The sequence below is a fragment of the Ammospiza caudacuta genome, chromosome 8 (assembly GCF_027887145.1).
Source record: "Ammospiza caudacuta isolate bAmmCau1 chromosome 8, bAmmCau1.pri, whole genome shotgun sequence".
Classification (NCBI taxonomy): Eukaryota; Metazoa; Chordata; class Aves; order Passeriformes; family Passerellidae; genus Ammospiza; species Ammospiza caudacuta.
Genome location: NC_080600.1, coordinates 18,140,156 through 18,161,332, shown reverse-complemented (window position 1 = coordinate 18,161,332; position 21,177 = coordinate 18,140,156). Strand labels below are relative to the sequence as shown.

Below are 21,177 nucleotides of genomic sequence, written 5' to 3'. Positions count from 1 at the left end.
TCCTTATAAGTAGCACCACTTCCAAAACCAGCACCAGTAACTACTGACAGGGGAAGCAAGCCCCAGATGTAACCTTTTTACAACATTTAATACAAATCTAAGAAACATGCCAAGGCCAGCCTTCCACCAATAACTACACAGATAACAAGATGTGGCATTTTAAATATAGCAGACCATAACTCCACACATTTCCTAGGTCCTGATGCTGTATTAAATATCCCACCTATTTACATTAAGCACCCCACTAATTTTTTTTTTTTTTTAATATCCTGCATGTACAAAGAACTGTGCCATCTGAGTGGAATCAGAGCTAACGTTGCAACAAAAGCACCTCAGATTTTGTAGAACAAAATTCTATAAACTCAAACTTATCAAATTTTTTAACACTAGCAACATTGATATTTTATTATGCTTATTGCAGTGCATTAAAAAAAAAACCCTGCAGTTAAACAATCTCCTTTTACAATCATTAAGTATCTGACTGCAATATCTCAGCAATCCCTTGGCAACTTCCGTATCTATAGTAATTATTAGTCCTCTTCCACTAAGGAGCAAATTAAAGGACGTATTCCATGGTTCCTGAGGAGCTGTGTGAATGCCTGGCACAGTGACCAGCTCCTCCCACCAGGAGGATCAGGTGCTCAGTTCTGTCTTTGTCTATCTCCTTGCTTTAAGCCTCTGTCAAGGTGATGGGCTCCTGACCCACCTGCCCTGCTGTCTTGGGAGCTGGGGGGTGTTCCTGTCCAACACTGCACTCACACCTGTGCACACCTGAACCCCACACTGGGCATCTCTCCTGAAGCATCAGGAGCACAGAAACAAAAAGATGCCACAACTGAGGTCCCCTGAGTCACTGCCACATGCCTGCACTATGGTGACCAAGCACTACTGGGCAGCTGCATGGTCTGAATGCAGCCTTTAACAAGACAAGGGCAAAGCAAACCCTTCCCTCTTCTTGCCAATAAAATGCACCCATGGAGTGCTGATTGCAGGAAAAGCAGCTTTGCCCAGCATCATTGGCTGACAGGTGTCAGTCCACTCTACATGGCTGACACAGGCACACACATCTTGTAAAACATTAACTCACATTGCCAAACACAGCAATGTTACAAGAGGCTGAAACACAGTCTAGAAACAGGAAGGGTTGGGCAGTCACAGTAATTCAATATTTTAGTATACATCCTAGCATACTCACAGTCCCCCAGTTTTACTGGGCAGTAAAACAGTCCTATTAAATCATCCAGGAGTGAGAAGATGCAAAGTGCAACAGGGTTTCAACTTTAAATGTCATAAAAGGATGGATGCCAACATTCCAGACCTTTCCTTTCTAAAGCCTGCAAACTTACAGTTCAAAATTCAATTTACCGTAAGTCAGCTTCTCCTGAAACCTTCTGGCACAGGGAGTTCATTTCCTACTGTGTTTGTCTGGCATTTTGTGCAGGCTGAAAGCCACCTGAAACAAGCTGCAATATTTAGTGGGCTTTGCATGCAAACAGGGAAAACACTTGGCCTAAGCAAAAGGAAGGAGGAGTGTTCACAGAACTGCCTCTTTTCTTTTGCCTTCACACAAACACATGAAAAATACAAATATGAAAACAGTAGGAGACATGGGGAAAAAAGCAAACCTGGGCACTGAGCTGCAGCTTTGGTTTGACAGAAGAAACATGTCTAACTGGCAAGTCCTTTCAAAGAGCTTCTACTGCTGCCAAGAAGATTTCTCTTTTCCTACCCATATGCTACCAGATGTTAAGTGCATTGCTGTTTTTCAAGATCCTGGGTATGGGAAGAGACAGCTCAACAGAGGTTCATTGTTTCTGATTTTCATGACCTGTCTTACCAAAAGCAGACCAGAACCTCTCAATTTCCAAACTAAATTGATGCCACAGCTTATTTTACAGCTGCTGAGCTCATATAACATAAAAAGAAAACCATGTACAGTTACACTGTAAAAGCTCATGTCCTACAGTACTTTTTGGTGCTTGCTTTACCAGAAACAGGACAGAACCCAGAAACACCTGAGGAGGTGGGGAATAGGTGGCAGTGGAAAGGAATGCAGGTTTGCAAACTCTTCATTCAATTTTGCTTGCCATTTGGTGGACTGACAGGCACCTTTCAGACTGTGTAAAAACAAAGCAGTTTGTGAATCCTGGAGCCCTGTCTCAGTCCTGACCATCAAATGTGGCATGTGCTTATTTCCTGCAGGACCTCTTTGGGGTGTGCAGCCAGGAGCACATCCTCCTCTGCAGAAGCTCCACTTCCAGGCAGTGCTGTGCTACCTGCAAGGGGCAGGGCAGTGTGCTTATCTTCACCTTCCCTCCCTGCCTTAGCTCCTGCTCTAATAGTTGGGGATGATGTTGGTTTTCCTTACCTGAGGGGTTGTGTTCCTTTCTTAAATTCATCTCTCTGAGCACTTTCACACAAAGACAGGTAAAGCAGTTGCTCAGAACTTGCTTGTGTTCCCAAGGCACCTCATACCTGTTCTGTCTACAAAAAGTGCAAAACGAAATTTCTCACTATTACAGTGAGATGACAATAGATTAAGTTTTCAATGAATGCTTAAGCTTTAAAGTCCTGCTTCTTTTGGTGCCTCAGCTTCCTCTACCACAGGAAACAGATTAGAGCATAGTTTTTATGCTGCAGGTTTCGAAAAAAACCCAGCTAATTTTCTTGGCAGTATTACTGACAACTTGATACGAGGCCTTTGCCTTACCATCCACTAGCCCCATATCAGGTCTGCTCATACTACCACGTGGTAGCAAGTTTAATCCTTGGTAAAAGCATCCAAAAAAAGAACTTTTAAATATTCCTAACTTCTAGGCATAGGAGGGCTTTTTGTCTCCACACCTTGGAGCTTTGCAACTTTGAAGAATCTTGCATTTCACAGAGCAAGACTATAATTTTCCTGATAGCAGGCTCTGGCCACCTTTTAATAATCTCCCCATCTGACAAATTTTCTTCAAGAGACCTGCTTTTCCCCTAATAGGGCATTTACTGGTTATTTTTTTCCTTTTCAAATAGCACATAATAATAATAATATTTGCAGACACAAAACATCAAACAGCCTCTCCTAACAGTGGCTGCTAGGTCTGAAGCTCTAGCATGGTCTGGATTCCTTATGAGTCTGTTATTCTTTCAGCATATACTGCCTGAGATGGCAAAACAACACTGTTAATGTGTTTGCTGGTATAATGCTTTGAGGCATGTAATCAATGCCCCTATCTCGCAACCAGCCACTGAGGCAGCGACAAATAGCAGATTATAAAAGTTTTAGAAAAGCTCTTGTGTGGCAAGTGAACAACTGTAGAATTTTCTTGTTGTGTTACTTTCATCTGTTTGGTTCAATCAAGTGCTGCAGCAATGTCCTTCTAGTGTCCTCAAAATGCTCATGCCAAGAGACAGGACATACTGGGCCTCACAAACATTGCATTTGGTAAGCCAGTTTCCTATAGGTATTTCCACAATTTAGTGGATTCAGTAAGCAGTGCCAATCTTTAGTCCCTGGTGGTCATGAAACAGGTACTCCTCAAGGCTCCAATAACTGCAAGAATTAGAGCTGTTGTGTGCTACCTGTCCCTTGAACAGCCAGATAAGCAATGATGAGAAAGATGCCACCAGGAAGGAGGAGCATGTCTGCTCTGGTGGAGGAACACCTTAGATCTGGCCAAGGAAACTGTGATGAAAACATGTCTTGTTGAGAGAGTGAGGCTCATTTTGTCAACAGGGAGAAAGGAAACAGTATTAGCAGCCAGTGCCTGCAGCCTTCAGGCTGTTGTGTTTCCACCAGCAATTCAGTTCACTTGCTAGCACTGCAACCTGCAGGGCGATTACCTTGTATTTGGAAGTGTCCCAGTTATGAACCAGCCGTGCAGGGATAAGGAAGTTGTCATCCACATGGCAGGTGCTGCAGTAATACCATCCACTGTAGCTGCACACCTTGGCTTTCCCATTGGACAAGCCTATGGAGCGCTGACAGCCTAGAGAAAAAAGAGGAGCAAAAGTCTGGGTTTGTACACCAAGCCAGAGATACACCTTCAGGATGGAGTCAGAAAAGTATTCCTCCATTTGAGATCCTTTTAATATTTTATTTATTGCACCCTAGAGACATTTCTCATTCCATAAAAAAAAAAAATCAAGAAATAAATATCAGTATTCCTGGACTAGCACTGAAAAAGCACACACTAACTTGGGCATGTGTGACAAAGAGTTCAAACAGCAGTCAAAAGACACTTAGCACTTCTCAAGAAACAAAGGCAGAAGACTTGCTTGTGAGACACTGGACATTTAAAAGCCATGGCCATCTGAAAACCATGGCCTGAAGCTTAGACAGGCCACATTCTACTGTATGCTTCCTCCAGAGAGCTCCCATTTTCCCCACAAGAAAATGGGCCAGCACTGCCTGCCTGCAGGGGTGCAAGCCAGCTCCTGCTGACAGCCAGAAGGGATGCTGACTTGGCAGGTAAGACAGCCACAGAATTAGCACAGCCAAGGCAAACCAGTCAGATCATGAATAATAACTGAGCAGCAGTCACACTGAGAATGAGTAGTTCTTGATGAGCAGTAGTGACACAGCTCAGTTCCCAGCAGGGTTTATTTCCTTACAATTGCATTACTCCATGTCTTACAAGGTCTGAGATCTGCCTGACACTTTTTTCACAGCTAGATCCCTTGCCTCTTCCCATGCCCTCTTGCGTGGAGCCCCTGGGGAAAAACAATGTATTCAAAAGCTGCTGCTTTGGTTGGAAAGAACTAATGCAGACATCTCCATCTGACCACCTGTTTTCACAAAACACATAAAAACTCAACATACTCGACACTTCTGTCTTTCAATGGTGACTAAAATGAGCCAAAAGGTTCATATGATATTAGAGTGCATGGCTGAAGTCAGACAGCATAGTCACATTTAACAATTTGCTCAGGAAGTGAGGCTAAAAAAGTTTGGGTAAGGTACATCAAGATGTCTGTGGTTGTTAACAACACCTCTAGACACAGCTCATGTGACAGAATTTCTTCTTGTCCTTGAAATGCCAGTGTCCCCACGTGACATTTACAGTTTCAGCCAGAGCACCAGAGCTCCACTCTGGCACATGCTGTATGCTCAGATGGTTTCTGCCACAGCTGGTGAGAAATACTGAGTAGCAGAATCTTTGTACATCACTTTTACTGCAAAAGCATTGGTTAAACAAGAATTTTTCAAATAGAAGTCAACTGACTGATTGCTTTTGTCAATATAATTAATTTCATTTAGTGTAATTATGTGACTTCTCCAGCTGAAAGCATCCTTTCTCCTCAGCAGAAGTTGCATTGATTTGAGAAAAGATTGCAGGTCAGCTATTCTAGGCAAAAACCTAGCTCCTCCTTTCCCACATCAAATGATGTCACCGTGTCCCACTCTGCTCTAGAAAAAATTATTAGAATAACCTAACCAACACAATTGGCTCACTTCTGCCTCTTTCACACTCCAGAGCCACTTGGCCACTGATTCTCTGCAATACACACTACCAAGTGAATCAGTAGGAGACACATCCTGTTTCAATCTCCTTCTTCCCCTGCCCTCTTGGAAGAAGTAAACATATGAACTGGTCAGTTATGATAATTATGTTCATATCAGATAATTATGTTCATATCTTCTCCTTTACTCTTCATAAGACAAGACCAGAACACAAGAATTAATGAGTTCTAGTGATAAAACTGTGTCTGAATGCAAATAGTCTCCCAAGTCAATGCCATTGAAACCTTCTAAACATTCCCCACTACCCAAGACTTACAAGTCTGGGGACGAGGATGGGACAGGACATACTGATTTCACCTAACTAGCACCATGGATTCCACTGGCTGCTACCTTGTCTTAATGCCCTAACTCCTGTCTGTTAGACTGAAGGTAAAAATAAGCAAAAGTCCAATTTGAACTGCCAAAATTCTAGATTAAAACATTTGCAGTTGAGAAAACTACTTTAAGGCCTAATTTCTTGCAGCCTCCTAGAGCCAGAAACTCATTCCAGTCCATGGAGACAGTTTTCTCAGGAGAGGAGTGACAAAGCACAGAAATGCTGGGGGTCTTCTCTCCTCTTCCCTGTATCCAAACCCCTAAGAACTGAAGTCTCCTCTCAGGGTGAGGAGAGTCTCAGCAAGCAATCTTGGATGCCCTTCATCTTCCGAAAGGGTGGTTTTATGAAGAGGAGGAAGTGGAAGAAATTTCTACCCAAGCAGTATGCATTGCTTTCTCCCTTGTTACAACCCTTTCCTGTGCCCATATTTCCTCTTTAGACCTAGTATTTTTCATTCCTCTTCCTATGCTCAAGAAAATATGTTCCGCAAAGCTACATAACAGTTGTGTAGCTGGGGTTTGTTAGATGATGTGGCACTGGCACCCCCTTCACATCTTCCCCTACTTTCCAAGCTCTGCTGTTTGAAAATCACCATCTTTTCCATTCCTCTCTGTTGTGATTCATAATGATGGCTATTTCTACAATCCTTTCAAATCAAGTTATCAAAGCACTGATTTTCTTTGATGTTATGCAGTTCAAAGTGGTGTAGTGTGACAAACATATTTCTGTGGCATAGACCACTTATGCTACTTTGTTTTTTTAAGATGGAAAAAAATAGATCAAGAATGAGAGAGAAAGAAGAGGAAGAAGGAATAGCCATTGGCTTAATCTTGTACCTGGGCATTCAGGTACATCAGCTTGCCATGATGTCTACCAGAAGCAAAGCTAGTACCGATTCCTGGCTTGGAACCCCTGAGCAGCTCTCCCAGCAGGACAATCAGATGTAGCTGACCAACACTGAGATCCATAACACAATTCAACAGACAGTTTAGGGTTTGGGAAGGGACCATGTTTGCAGAGAAAACATTTAATTGCCTACATATCTAAAGAAAGCACCCTGCAGAGGATGGGAGAAAAAAGCAGCAGAACTTTCACCAAATCTCTCTCACCTATTCCTAATGCTCACACAGAATATTATCTATATAGCATTTGTACAAAGGTCTGGCAAACCCCAAGCCTAATGCAAAGAGATCATCTCTCCCTAAAGAATGTTATAGAGCAAGCTACAGAGGGAAGTGTAGCTGTAAGGTACACTGCTAGCAAAGAGAGGGAAGGAATCATCCCAAACCTTTCATCATGGAAAATACAACAAAACAGCCTTGGAATCAAGGAAAGAAAATAGGGGTTAGAAAAAATAGCAGCAAGAAAGTGCTCTTGGGCACTGATGAATCTCTCTCAACATGTCTGTGAGCAGAACAGGAGTATCAACATCAAGAGGCTCATGTCCAAGTGCGAAGCCTTCAGGAAGAAAACAGTACAGAAGGTGAGGTTAAAAAGTTGTAACAAAACTCTCTCCTTGACTTAAGGTGGTAGACTAGCATGGAGGAGGAATCCAAGACCTCTGAACACAATTCCTCTTCTCTGAAGCATGGAAAACACCACTTTCAGGTTGCTGCATACTCTTGTGGTCAAGGAAGACACACACAACTGTCCTTTTTATCCAGACACCTTTCTCTTTAATCTTTTAGCAAGAAAAGACTGGAGCAGCTCCACAGTGAAACAGAGAAAGTGAAAGACCAAATTAGAATCAAGTACACAACTGTTTTCCTTATTGAATAAAGTTCCTTGCTTGGTAACAGGAAAAAGCAAGTCCCTTGTGATTGTGTGCTATAATTAAATCTGTGACAGATTAGCTTAGAAGCTAATTCATTTAGAAACAACATACAATACAAAGAAAAGAAAATGATCCACAGACTTCAAAAGGCTTTCAGCTTGATAAAGGCATAAAGCAGACTAAGCAGAAGGAGCACAGCAACAAATTTTCAGTGTTAAATCAGACATACAACATTGCTCTATCAGCTCAGCATCAACAGAAATAAGGTGAGAATTACTTCAGTTGCTTACCTTTATTCCTGTGCATCTATTCCAATTCAGTCCACCATGGGAAAACTCAAATTCACAAGGAAGATACACTAATGATCCAATTCAGTTCTCTCTTATGCCTACCCAGGTTTGCATTACATTTTGTCCTTTCCCCATTATTACTTTCCAGAGCAATTTTATTTCAACTAAATAATTAAAAACTTATAAACCTCCAAGCAAAGTCTGACACTACTCACCTTGCTTACATTTTCTGTGAGCTTCTTATGAACTTTAAAAAAAGACAATAAAACTGTAACAGATTAAAGTAAAAAAAAAAAATCCGTGTTGAAACCATGTGGGTTTGACCCTATCAAGTTATAATTACCTAAACAACACAGAAAACTCCTATCATGTCAGCAATGTACACATCCCACTTGAATTATAAACTAGATCAGCTTCTCCAGAAATAAGGAAAGGTACACACAACCAAAGGATGGTCCAACTGTTCCAAGTCAATGGAAACCTTGGCTATCAGCTATAGCTCAGGAATAAATGCTAAAATAACAGACTTTCCATCTTCCTTAGCACCATTTGAAAGTACAAGGTCTGTCTTCTTTTCTTACACATTCCAGCTCAGCTGACAGCCTACCAGTGCAGGCTTGGTGGCTCTGGGCTGTGACTCCAGACAGTGACCCATCCCACCCTACTGGAGATGTCTCACAGGCACCCAGCTTCAGAGCAGCTCTCCAAAGCAGATGAGAGGAATTATTTCCTAGACACCCAGACTTTCTACAATCCGCAAAGATTGGATTGGTGTAGACATCCAATATTTAGATGCCTGGGGGTAGGTGAAGTGACCAAAACCCTTTACATCACTCATGCTGAATGCACAGAGCTGTGACTTTCTCTGTGAAGACGAACAACCAAGGAAAAACCCCCATGCTGGAAACAAGTCAGGTGATAGCACATATGGGTGCACACACAACATTCTGCATGCCTGTATTGTACATGTCCTTTGTAGAAGACAGCATACAGGCATGCTGCAGATAACACAACTAAATTCTGCCTTCCCAGTAAAACCAATAGTAAAGCCTGCAAATATAAGTCCAAAACTTAGAAGTCAAAGTAAGCTTGCATTTCACATATATAAGTCAAGAGTAACATTTCATCACTAAATGAGAACTAAAATCCTAGCTGTGTCCAATGACAAGCAACAAAACTATACATTTGGAAACTAGTTTTTTATGTGCTTGGATTTCCCCACTTGCGTTTCATCAGAAGATAGGTTCTTTTACCTTTTGTGTCAAATTCTAAGAGGTTGCAAAGTTACATTCTTCCCAGAGAATATGCTCTAAGGAAATTACAAACAGCTTTGAAGACATACTTTACACATAAGCTGTTGTTTGTGACCCTTTTAGCACATGCCCAGTTTACATTCTCCTATTTCACATTTTCAAATCTTTCCCTGTGTTCGCAGGACAACAGTGCTGAGGAGTAACACCACACACTTCAAACTAATCTGGTATTCTTTTCCCCATACCCTTACAGGATTATTCCCTCCGGTATCTGGTGCTTTGCTGAGACTCTGAAGTGCTCCCTGACAGAAGGAAATGGGACCTACCATGAAATGGTTTATTGGTAGGATTCAGTAATTCATCAGCTCTTGGGTCAGGAATGGGAACTGAACACACTCTCTGAAGCCTTGAAGCCTTCCTGCCAGCTAGAAGTGAGGAGATAATGTAAGCATAATAAATAATGGCATTCCCACTTATAGAGTCAATTACATTCATACTTGGTTCTGCATACTGAGAAGGCAGACCAGAGAACAGAGCAAAGAGCAGGCCAGCCATTTGTGTGATCAGAACAAACACTGCTGCCAACACCCTCAGCCAGGTCAGCAAGAGGTTAGCAACATGAGTCTCTACTTAACCCACTTTTCATTTCTGCTCTGCAGTTAGTTTGAAGACCACTTACCCTGCACTGCTCACTCCTTGACTTACACTGAAGGCTACCTGGTGTGCCAAGTTTCATTTATTTGATACAGCATTAGCATACCTAGGAATAACCAGCTCCGTTTCTGTTTGAATACACAACTGGTTTTGTATCTCCTTTTAACAGAAGGAACAACTGTGCAATAAGTGTGGATACATACTTTTACCAATGCTATTTGGCTGAATTTCTTCTTGGTCACTCACCACTACCACAGCACTGCCTTGGGCACATGAACTATCCAGTTTTACACAGCACAGGTATATGTCAGAGAGTATAGATGTTGCAGAAGGTCAGACTGAGAATCTAAACCCTTCCTAGCAGGTGGCCTTTGGTTTGTTCTGTAATTTTTTTTATGTTGCCCCTGATTTGATCCACATGCAATAGTTTTGCAATAATACACTGCTTTGGCATGTGACAGAAGAGGGAGAGCCTTGCCAACACACACACAAATGCCTTAGTTTTGCAGCAGTGGACCGACCCTAAAGCAGCCATTTTCCTTCAGTGTTTGTCCCTCAGGGCTGCACATCTGCAAGGACATTCTGATGCCAAACAATGCAGAGTGCACTTCACAGGATTTTTTTACCACAGCAGCATTAGGAGGGGCTCCCTGTGATCCTGGCTTCTGTGACACCTCCAAGATGCACACATCTCTGCTACCTCTTCTCCTCTGTTAATTTTTTCTTAGAACAGCCAGGTAGATCCACATTTTATGGAGCAAGAGTAAAACTGTGCAAACAGCATTGGAACATAATCTTTGCTTTCTTAGGAAACTAAATTAGCAGCCATGGCCCAAACCAATTCAGGAACCTGGTATTAACTGCAACTGCAGAGAAGGTGTTGTGGAGATGCCTGTCCCTTTTCTGGGAAGGTAAGGTCTTTAGTAGCAAAAGCTGGCTTAACTGATTTAAAAAATGCTAGCCCAACAAATAAAGCTCTCTCTTGTACACAATTCACAAAGAAACTCCGAGTTCTCCAAAAAAGAACTGTGGGGAGTATGGGGGTGGTGTATAAGTGTTGGGAGTTTTCAGGTCTGAAAAATACTTCCTTTTGTCCAGAGGTAGTTTTTTTCCATCTCAACAAAGGTGAGACTTAGACATTGAGATTGCCTGGTTTGGGCATTCTTTTCTTTGAACTCTATGCCAAAAGATCCCTCAAGTCTAGTTTCTTTCAACAAATGGACCAAAAAGGTCCCCAGACAACCAAGAGTTCTTTGAGGGTAGTGGAACTCATACCTGGCACCCACAAGCCAGGAAGAAACAAGGCACAGCCAAGAAGAGCCTATGCTTACAGTAGAGACACGTTCATACCCAGCAGAAGTGAGCTCACAATAGCACAATAAATTAGCACATACTGAAAACCTGCAGAGTTGTTGACAGGGACAGATTAGAGCAATGGGGCCACCTATCCCCACAGAGGCAGAAAAGGCACCCTTCAAGGCTGCCAGGGGAAGATGCAGATTCATCAGCCAGGACAGTTGTATCAGCAGTTCCTCTTGCAGGGCAGAGACAAAGAAGCCAGTTAAACCCCAGCTGATTGCAAAGTGCACATCAGGGCACAGAACGGGCACTGAACCGATCAAGTACTTATCTAAGCTGCACTCCAGGCAGCAGCAGGCCAACTCCAAACCAAATCCCAAAGGAGAAAATCTCATTCTGTGGAGGTGCCAGCCAAATCCCAGGAGGGTGAAGGACCCAACTTCTACCAGACAAAGCTAACAGTTTTCACTGTCACTTCCTCTAGTCATGCCATCCTAGAACGGCACTGAGGAACTCATCTTATCAATGAAGATTAAATGGCCTCTGTGATCATAACTGATCACTGATAAACAGGTTTAATCAACCCAAGTATGTGATATCTTCCAATATTTGTCCAAAATGAGCTGTCATATGGCAAAGCACTGTGGCCCAGCAAACTCGTGTTTTGAAACATGTTGGTCCACTGCAAATAAAGTGCTCCCTGCTACACACATTCCAGTCACCCTTGTTTGGAAACACTCCCCCCACTCCTCCCCCTACAAGTCAGTGACCTTGTTTAAACATGGTGCATTTTCCAAATACTAACTTAGACCATATATTTTTCTGCTCAGCTGGTTTAGAAATCCCACTGCTAGCAGTAGAAGTTTTACTTTTAAATGAATAGAAATAGGGCCTGAAAGACACATACAAGACTAGAAGACTAAAGCCTGAAGTGAAGATACCTAAACAATAAAACCTTTACAGTGCAAAACATTCCTAGGGGATTTTACAGAGTCTCAAATACAGGGAAGGTAAAAAGCTGCTGAAGCCTTGGAAGAAAGAGATCAATTGAAATGAAACCAAGCACAAAACAAATACAGCACTTAGAAAAAGCACAATCCTAAAAGCCTAAAAACCCTGGACAGGTGAGAACAATGGTTATTCAGAACTAAAATGTGACAGGAGTGCTAAAAACCTTCCAAAGGACCTTATGGTATTTTATTTTTGTGCTGCATTTTCTAGGTTTATCCTCTAGCATTTTTATTTCAGAGAGATGCTACAAAATAAGTGTTGGGTGTAATGAAGGCTCACTAAGTGTTTGCTAAATTCAAGGATGCTTCTCAACTATCTGTATTTGAGAATACTGTAAGGCTTTTTGAGAAGTTGAACAAAGTTGACATTGCACATGACTATTTTGTTTTGTTTTTAAATTACACTTGCTGGCTTGCAATCTATTAGGAAATACTTTCTTTTCACTAAGGGGGGAAAAAAAGGAATTTTATTTTTACTGCAACAGGGACTGAGATAGAGCAGAGGTTGCATGACCCGTGCATGCTGCACTGAGCTGTCCCCCGGCTACACACAGGATCACAGCACTCAGTGCAGAATGATTCCCTGAAAGACATCAGCTCTCCACCTGCTGCTTCATTTGACAGGGCTGCAAGCTCAGGAAATAGCACATTTACTAACCCTGGCTTCTCTGCACCTAGTGTTGAGCTCAGCCAGCCAAGTCATTCAAGCTCTAATAGCAGTATTTATGGTTTTGGCAAGTGAGGAGACATGGAGAAGCAGGGAGGAAAAGACCGAAGGCACCCCAGAAGAGGAGCAAGGAAAGCCACACAGACAAATGAAAGCGTGCAGAGCACATTTTCCAAAAGGCAGAAATTCCCACATCCATTAGGACTTGCTGTCTAAGTAACAGAGCTCCTGGCAGACAGAATTGACTTCTCTGGAAAAAAAGGTCTGTTTTAATAAAGGACAGGGGGAAAGAAAACAAAAGGTGAAACAGAAGAGAGCCATCAAAAGAACAGGAGCTATGCAAAAACAGGAGGCAAGGGCAAAGGCCATTTGTCTTCCCCATCTATAGAAAGGTGACAAAGAAACGACGATAGTGAAGGGCACCTGGGGATATTTGCTCCTTACAGACGTCCAGGAGAACTTCTCCAGGAGAAATGCCTACCTTTCCCTAGAAGCTTTTCTCTAAGGCAAAAATATAAATAATGGTCACAAAATTAAAAGAGTTTATAAACTCCCTGCCTCTCCACTGCTAATCAGTGGTCTGTTCATTCATTTTTTTCAAATTACAAGTAATGCCCTGCCCTCTGCTGTCAAACAAAGTTAGAAATGTGGAGAAAAGCTTTTGTGTCTGCTGATCAAGCTAAAGACAACTTTTTTCCAACTGCCCTTCTGACTCCAGGGTATCAACACTTTGTCCTCTCTGCCCCATGACTACATCTGACACCACTGCCCTGGCTTATAACACGAGTTGAAAAGTGCTAGCCAGACTCCAAGATAAACCTGTCAATAGCAAGGCACAGACATTCACATTCCTCCCTACCTGGTTGTGAATATCAGCTGTTTGTCTGGGACCAATTCTTTAAAAAGCTTTTACTGAGGGAGAAAAGGAAAGGGGGATGCCGAGAGCATTTCCAACAGGAAAAAAACCAAACCAAAACCAGGGAGGGAAACCCCACAAAGACTACAAAGAGAAAATAAATTTAAAAAGCCTGTCCCCATCAGGTCCTCTCAGCAACCTTCTTTATCAGAGGTTCATTGTCAATCAATTAGCCAAGGCAGCAGGGGTCTGTAGGAAGGGGGGTAGCTCGAGAGACAATGGTCTGCCCTGTTGTATTACTATTTAATCGCTTTTCCTAAATAAATAAAGCAGCCCTGAGGTGCTGTCATGTCAAGGGAATTTATAACAAAAAACCCCTTCATTTTTCATTGGTCATTACTTTTCCTTCCCTCCCACTCCTGCAGGACTAGAGAGGGTTATTACTGTAGCCGTAAGTTCCATCTTTGTGTTGCTTGCCTTTGATTCCCACTCGGACCTTGCCACTTTCTGGCACTAATTTGTCAGGCTGAACAAAGGAGGGATTTGTACCTCCTGTAAGGTCTCAATTAGGAAAGGCTTCTGCTGTATTATGTGCCATTGGGACAGGACACAAAGACGGTAATTACAGGAATTTGCACTAAATGGCTGAAGAATTCACAGCAAAACTTTTCTTCCTCCCCCCTCCTCATCTTTCTGCAAGCTTACCCCTCCCAGCAGCCCTGGGGAAAGCCGCTCTCAATGCCTGCAAGCCGTAATTACCAACAGCAGGCCCCTCAGGTTAAACAGCAGCCCATGCTGAACGGCACAACTGCCTGCAGGGAGCAAGAACAGCGAGACACGCTCAGCTTGCCCTGTGCCTCCTCTCTGCACTAACTTTTCTGAGCCAAACGAGTTTCCCCAGTTTCTCCCAGTTATAACTAAAATTATTTCTTTCTCTGCACCATGGTAACAGCTCCAAGCTCCAGCCAGCCCTAAGGGTCCCAGGAATGGCAAAGGAGTCGCTCCTGCAGAAAGTGCTGTGAATCCCCATCCTTGGGGACACAGAATTCCACTGACCAGCTTCCCACGGACCCACCACAACTCAAGAAGAGTTTCTGTGCACAACAACATTTGTTCAGTTTGGCAGACTAAAAGGAGACCACAGGAGTATTGGGAATGCCTCAGGTGCATCAGGAAAAGACACCATGAAACCCTGGTCAGAGCACCTCATTTTTGTGGGGAATAAATGAGTGAGTGGATATTAATCACCCCATGTTTGGGAGAGGGAATCCACCCTTTCACAGAGAAACATTTACTGCCATACTACATAAAGCAAGACTAAAACCTGTTTCACACTGGAGACATGCATTTTGTTGCCATCTCAGGGCCTGGTTTTAGAGGAGGTAGTTGAAAATATTCACTTGAAACTCTCCTGAACCTCAGTCAGAAGATTAAGCAAAATAGAAAACAAATTACATCAAGTCATACAAACGTGGCCAAGAACAGAGCCGAATTCAGGCAGAAGCCCAAATACTGTGACCAAATCATTAACTGCAATGATGCCAACCTCCATGATGCTCCAGCTGCCAGGTGGGTGCCACGCACTGTGGAGGGATGAGCAAGAACATGACCTGCAGGTGGCTATGAGAGAAGGACAAACCCAACTACACCCACAGACAATTTTGAGTGCAATCCAGTACTTCTAGGGCCCAGGTCTCCCCTGAAAGGGATTTAGGGCAGCCAGCAGGTCCTGGGCCCAAAAAGAAACTCCTAGAGTCATCATGTTCTAGAGCAACCTAAGAACCACACCCCACAGAAGCATGGAGAGGAGGCAGGACCATCACAGCTCACATAATACAGGACTACTCATCAAAAGCAGATGAACCTGTGAATATCCCCATAGGCTTTTCTCCACAGCTGACAAAGAGAAAGGCTAACTATAGCCACAGTGAGAGGCAGGGAACAGCTGTGCTGCTAAAACACACACATGCTCTTTCAAGTGAGTTTCTTTTCCGATAGAGGGGATGTAGGTGCAAGATGCTGCAACCTGGCTGCTCACCTGCACACTTGAAGCTCTGAACCGTGAGCCCTCTCTCCAGAGACAGTGTGGTCAGGATGCTCAGGAAGCTGGTGGTCACAGACTGCCGCTTGCTCTTTCGAAGGTCACTCCCAAAGGGCCGAGCTCCAGGCTTGTTCCTGAGCGTGACCTGTGGGTTCTGAGTCAAACTTCGGGTAGCATTGGCTGCTGCTTTCAGCGCCTCCATCCACTCCTGGGCCCGCTGCCGCGTCTCTGCGCGCAGGCGCAGCACATCCTGGGGAAAAATGACCTGAAAGCAAGAGTCACAGCCATCCTGAGTATCTGTCTGCACCGACAGGCACACATCCACGTTGTAGCTCAGCAGGGGATCTTCATCAAGCCTACCAGGCTGGAATGCCATGAGATAAGACCTGTTCAAGACAAAAGTAAATGCCTTCCAGTTATTCTGGACAGTTAGTCTGTAAAGAGTCCCTGATTTCAGAATATTTTGGTACTCTTTAGTGTTTTCAGTCAAATTCATGGATAGGAAGAGTTCCATAGGCTTCTCTAACACCCCATTAGTTTGAGAAAGGTCACTGTTATTTTCAGGCTTTGGCACATTCTCCAGTTTCTCCTGCTGTCTTGTAAAAGCCGGCCCAGAAGCATGCACCGCTTCCCAAAGTTTCTGTCCCCAGTCCAAAGTCTCCCAGGAGGACTCTGCCTTGAGCTGTAGCTGTGAGCTGTCTGACAGGACAGTGTCCACCACCTTGGTTTCCATGCCACCAGTGACAGCGACCCTTTGAAAACGCATGAGTGGATACACGGTGGGAAGGGTCTGGTTGCCGCTGCTGTCCAGGCAATACAGGTACAGTTTGTACTGAGAGAGTTCAGCGTAACAGGTTTGCCAGTAGCTGTCATTGTCTCTTCTGACTTCCAAGTATCCCTTCTTCAGAAGATTTGAGAACACTGTCTTGTGTTCTGGAGGAAAAAAATTAGAATATTACGATTATTTTTTTAATTGTCTCAAATTACTGCATCCTTCTGGCTTCTCCATCTCTCCTACCCATACATGGCATATCTGAAGACAGGATCACAGAGAGAATCTTCATGTAATAATTATTAAACACAAGCCCTAACTCTACTTTTGAGCCACCAAGAATACAGCACTTTTTTACCCAGAGGTATCAAAACACCTTACAAAAAGGAACAAAGAAACAGAGGGACAGAAAAACAGAACAATTTTCCTGAGAAAGCAATTATCCAGGATGACGATGGCAGAGCAACAAAACACTGCAGGTCTCCCAGAACTTAGTCTAGAAGTGGACAATACTATCAAGTAATCTATTGCCAGCTAAAATAAGATTTTGACAGTGAAAAACACATAAAAATTAAAAACACCTTACCCTCTCTTTCCTGCTCCTTCCCAGACTCAACTTCATGTTTTCACACACACCACCTCTGCCTCCCTCATCTGAAGCAGCTCAGAGGCAAAGGGCATAGTGGCATCTGCTCAGCTCCTCTCTGCTGCTCCTTCTCACACCTTTCCCCTGCTCCAGCATGGTCCTCTCCAGGGGCTGCAGTCCTTCAGGTTAAATGCACCCCTACACGAGCTCTCAGTGGCTGCAGTTCCTTCAGGAAATCTCCACATTCTCCAGTGTGCAGGGAGATCCTGCTCCACCATGTTGTCCCCGGGGGCTGGAGCACATTCCCATCCTCTGACCCTCAACTGCTCTTGACACAGCTGCCAGTGCTGTCCCTTCCTGGGATGTGTTCTGCCAAAGAGGCCCCACCTTGGCTGATGGGCACAGCTGTGTCCTGAGGAGGGGCTGCTGAAACAGCCCTGCTTACAGCACCTGGCACCTGCACTGATCCAGTGAATGCAGACCTGTGCCCAACACAGCACTTTCCTACCACATTCCAGCATGACCTGGGGCTAGAACATTCTGTGCAGCTCTGCTTACTCCAGAGTTTTGCCGATTTATGAGAATCAGGTTCAGGAGTAACAGATATGACCAAAAATGAAAAGTAAGAGGCTGCCCAGAAGGATTCAAACACACACATCTGAGCATCTCAGCACTTCAGGTGCTTTGGAGCAGAGCACAAAACCCAGCCCAAGGCAAAGTCAAGAGGAATCTTCTTCATCCACAGAACACCAGCCATGCACAAGTCACTCCAAGCACTAAAGTGATACAAATTTAAAAGGAATTATCTAAAGCATTTTTGAGTTTTAAAAAAAGGTTTCCATATAAAATTTGTTCCAAAATTTTGCACCACTTCAGCCACCACAGGCAAGATTCATATTTTCACCTTGGGCTAGGCATGTGGCTCTAGGCAATTTTTGTTGTTCCCTGTATAAATTCAGAGGCATTGACTGCTACACTGTAATACCAACTGTACCACTTGGCACCCCAAAACAACGCAGGCCTGAGGAATAAACTCCCATTTGAGTTCTACTTCACCCTTCCATTAAGGGTACCCGTGCTGAGTGATGACTAACAGTGACAGAATTAGCAGACACAAGTAAAGGTTTCTGCCTCGAATTGTCTATCTCCCTTAGAGCCTGCTATTCCTGGCACAGGAGCAAGGTAGCCACCTGGAAACAGCTCCTCATCCACTGCCCAGCAAATTGGGTCACAACAAAATCAGCATCAATTGACTTTAACACAGCATCACAAACCACAGCAATACAAGAGCTGGTCTACTCAACATTTCCACCCTGGGTTGACAGCCTTTACAGCCTTTGAAACAGGGAGGCATGGAACTGGAGGCATAAAACATTTTCAGCATCTCAGCTTAACCAGTTACACTTATGTTAACAGGCCACACTCTAACAAGCTTTAGACATCATCTCTGAGTATACTGAGGATGCCTGCAACACAGAGCTAAGAGAACAGAAACATCTGAACTGGATGAAGCTTCGAAACAAAACCAGGCCTGTATAGAAACTACATCCCCATCTGTACTGGGCTTCCCAGCTATTATGGCCAAGATTGCTGGCCTGACTGCTCTAACCACTGCTGGATAAGGGGTGAGTCTGTCTGTCCTCCTAGAGCATAAGGAGAGTCAGGGACTCATGAGTATTTGAGGAACTTACTATCCAGGGGCTTCTGATACCAACTGGGGCAGCCTTGGGCTGTACCCTTCATTCTAAGAAGATGCTCCTGCCTTTGGCTGCAAGTACTCCTGTAGCTAATGCTCAGTTTCTTCTATGGGCAAGAGAAAGAATCAGAATAACAGCAGTGTAAAAGCTTTTGCCAGCTCTTCAGCAAAGACCAGCTTTTAAGGATTTATAAGGATTAAGCAGACAAGCTCCAGTTAAACTTAATGAACATACATGAAAATTAATTGTTTGATATCCTTAATATTGGTATGGAAATCTCATGGGGGTTAAAAATGGGGGAAGGACGCTACCTTGCAGCCACCCAAATAAAAAGGAGGCACTTAGGTTTCACCTTGACAGCCCAGCCTCAGCTTCCCCATTTACCCACATACTCAGAACAGAGCCACATACTCAGAACAGAGCCTGCATTTAACTCCATGCTCAAAGGACTCCATATAGAGAGATTTCCTGCAGATATGGCAAAACCCATAACAACTATTTCAAAAACTGCTATTTTGGCACTAGGTCTAAAAAGGTCAGTATAACTATACCTTGCATATCAATAAACTACTGGAGGATATTTCAGCTAAATATGAAAACTGAAAGCCTAATCTATAACCCAAAATGGTAGAGAAAAAGCACACTTTGATAGCCCAAATGGATAGATGTGCACACACATGGACACACTGAAAGAGAACCAGTTTTGTTCATCGTACATCTCTGGCCCTGACATTCATTAGTATTTCTGCACTAACTCAAAAGCCATTAATTTCTCTGAAACCCACACTAATCCCTTTGTAGTGCAGATAATGGACAGCCATTCTAGAGTCATCTTCCCTTTCTATTAATCCAATCAGGGAGGCAGCGCTTCTGCAGCTCCAACTGCAATCTCTCTCGCTTCCATCAAGTACAGATGACTGTTCAAGCTTCTCCATAATAAGACAACTCATAACCTTCCCCCACCACCCCTCCTTCATCGACACACAGGTCTGCTTATCTTTTGTTGAGTTAGAGAAAGGCTATCTCTCCCTGTCTTTCACAGAGGCACCCCCCTCTCCCTCCTTCACTCCAAGCTCTGTGAAATCGGCTCCAATGGCTCTGCTCAAACTGGGACAGAACCAGCAGCCACCTTGATTAACATTCAAATGCCTCATATTGTTTAGGTCAGGGCAATAGATGCTGGCAGAGACAGGTTGAATTCGTATGCTGAACATACACACACACCTCACAGCTCTGCTCCTTTATCTCTTCCACATGCACTGTGCCAGATAATACCTTTTTACTCAGAGAGCAAATGGTACCATCTCTCTATCCACCTTCCAAACAGAAACTGCATCTCTTTTCCTCCTTATGGAGACAGGCAGAGTAAATTGAAGAAGAGTAAAAAAAAAAAGGAAATAATCACAGTAAATGGCTCACATCTGAGCCATTTGGAGTTATAATTTCAAGGAAAGAGGTGGAAGAAGGCAGAGAAAAAACAAGAGAGTCTCAGCAGCTGGGACAGAGCAATATCTTCCTCAGCATCTCTCCTCTCCATTGGGAAATGCCCCCTTGTCCCAGATAGGAAACCTGCACATTGCACTGAAACCAGGCCAGCCTAGCACCCCGCCACCACTGGCCACACTTGGGGCAGCTGGTGCAACCAGCACCCCAGAGATAGAGACCAAATTTTGTACCAGCATGTCCAGAAGATATTCACTCCAGAACAACTGGCTGTACTTGCATCTCAGCTGGCATGGCAGGAAAGCTTACTCTGTTTTTCCACCACTGAAGTATTTCTAACAACAGTCATTCCAAGTAACTTGGAAAAGAGCAGAAGCAGAGATGCCCAGTTTGTGAGGAGTTTGAGGGGGCACTCCTCTCTGAATTCTCTAGTGTTTAGTAAGTGATGAGTGTAAGTTACAGAGTTTTTGCCAGTAGTTTTCCTCTCAGATTTTTAAAAACTCAACATTTTTACAAAACATGTTTGGGACCTAAAATGCTCTCAAATTAGGTTGGGCTAGTCACCTTCTTGGTGGGATTTGCTGGATCACGGACAAACTGTGCCTCAGATCCACAATGTTCACTATCTTCCTACTTAAAAATACAGTCTTTTCCTCCCACCTGTTTTCCCTCCTGGGTCTGCAGATACGTATCCTTCAGTTTGTCAGTGTGCAGGTGCTCAACACAGTGACAGCTCTAGAGTTCTCCAAGCTCACAGGCGAAACAGGCAAACAAAACAGCTAGCTGGAAAAAGTACTGAAGCACCCACACTGTCAGGAGTGGCAGTGTTTGAATAACACCCACATGGCCATCAAGCCATGCTGTGTTTAAAACACTGTGTTTTAAAAATCCAAGCCAAGCTTCACTGTATATTACAGAAGCAGTATTCTCTCTTTGTCTGCCAGGCCACATGCCCAGAAATACAAGAGCCTGCCTTGAATTTGCTAACAACTTCTGTCTTTGCTAGCTCT

At 43.7% G+C, this 21,177-nt stretch overlaps 1 protein-coding gene across 1 annotated transcript in view; it reads right to left on the bottom strand.

Moving 5' to 3' along the window:
- The window catches only part of PLEKHM3 (pleckstrin homology domain containing M3), a 63,868-nt gene that overhangs the window by 39,744 nt on the left and 2,947 nt on the right, over positions 1-21,177 (bottom strand). The window contains exons 2-3 of the mRNA XM_058809844.1: positions 15,667-16,602; positions 3,829-3,974 (exon numbers count right to left, since the gene is read on the bottom strand). Coding sequence (XP_058665827.1) covers positions 3,829-3,974; positions 15,667-16,602 — 1,082 coding nt within the window. The remainder of the gene's footprint in view (positions 1-3,828; positions 3,975-15,666; positions 16,603-21,177) is intronic.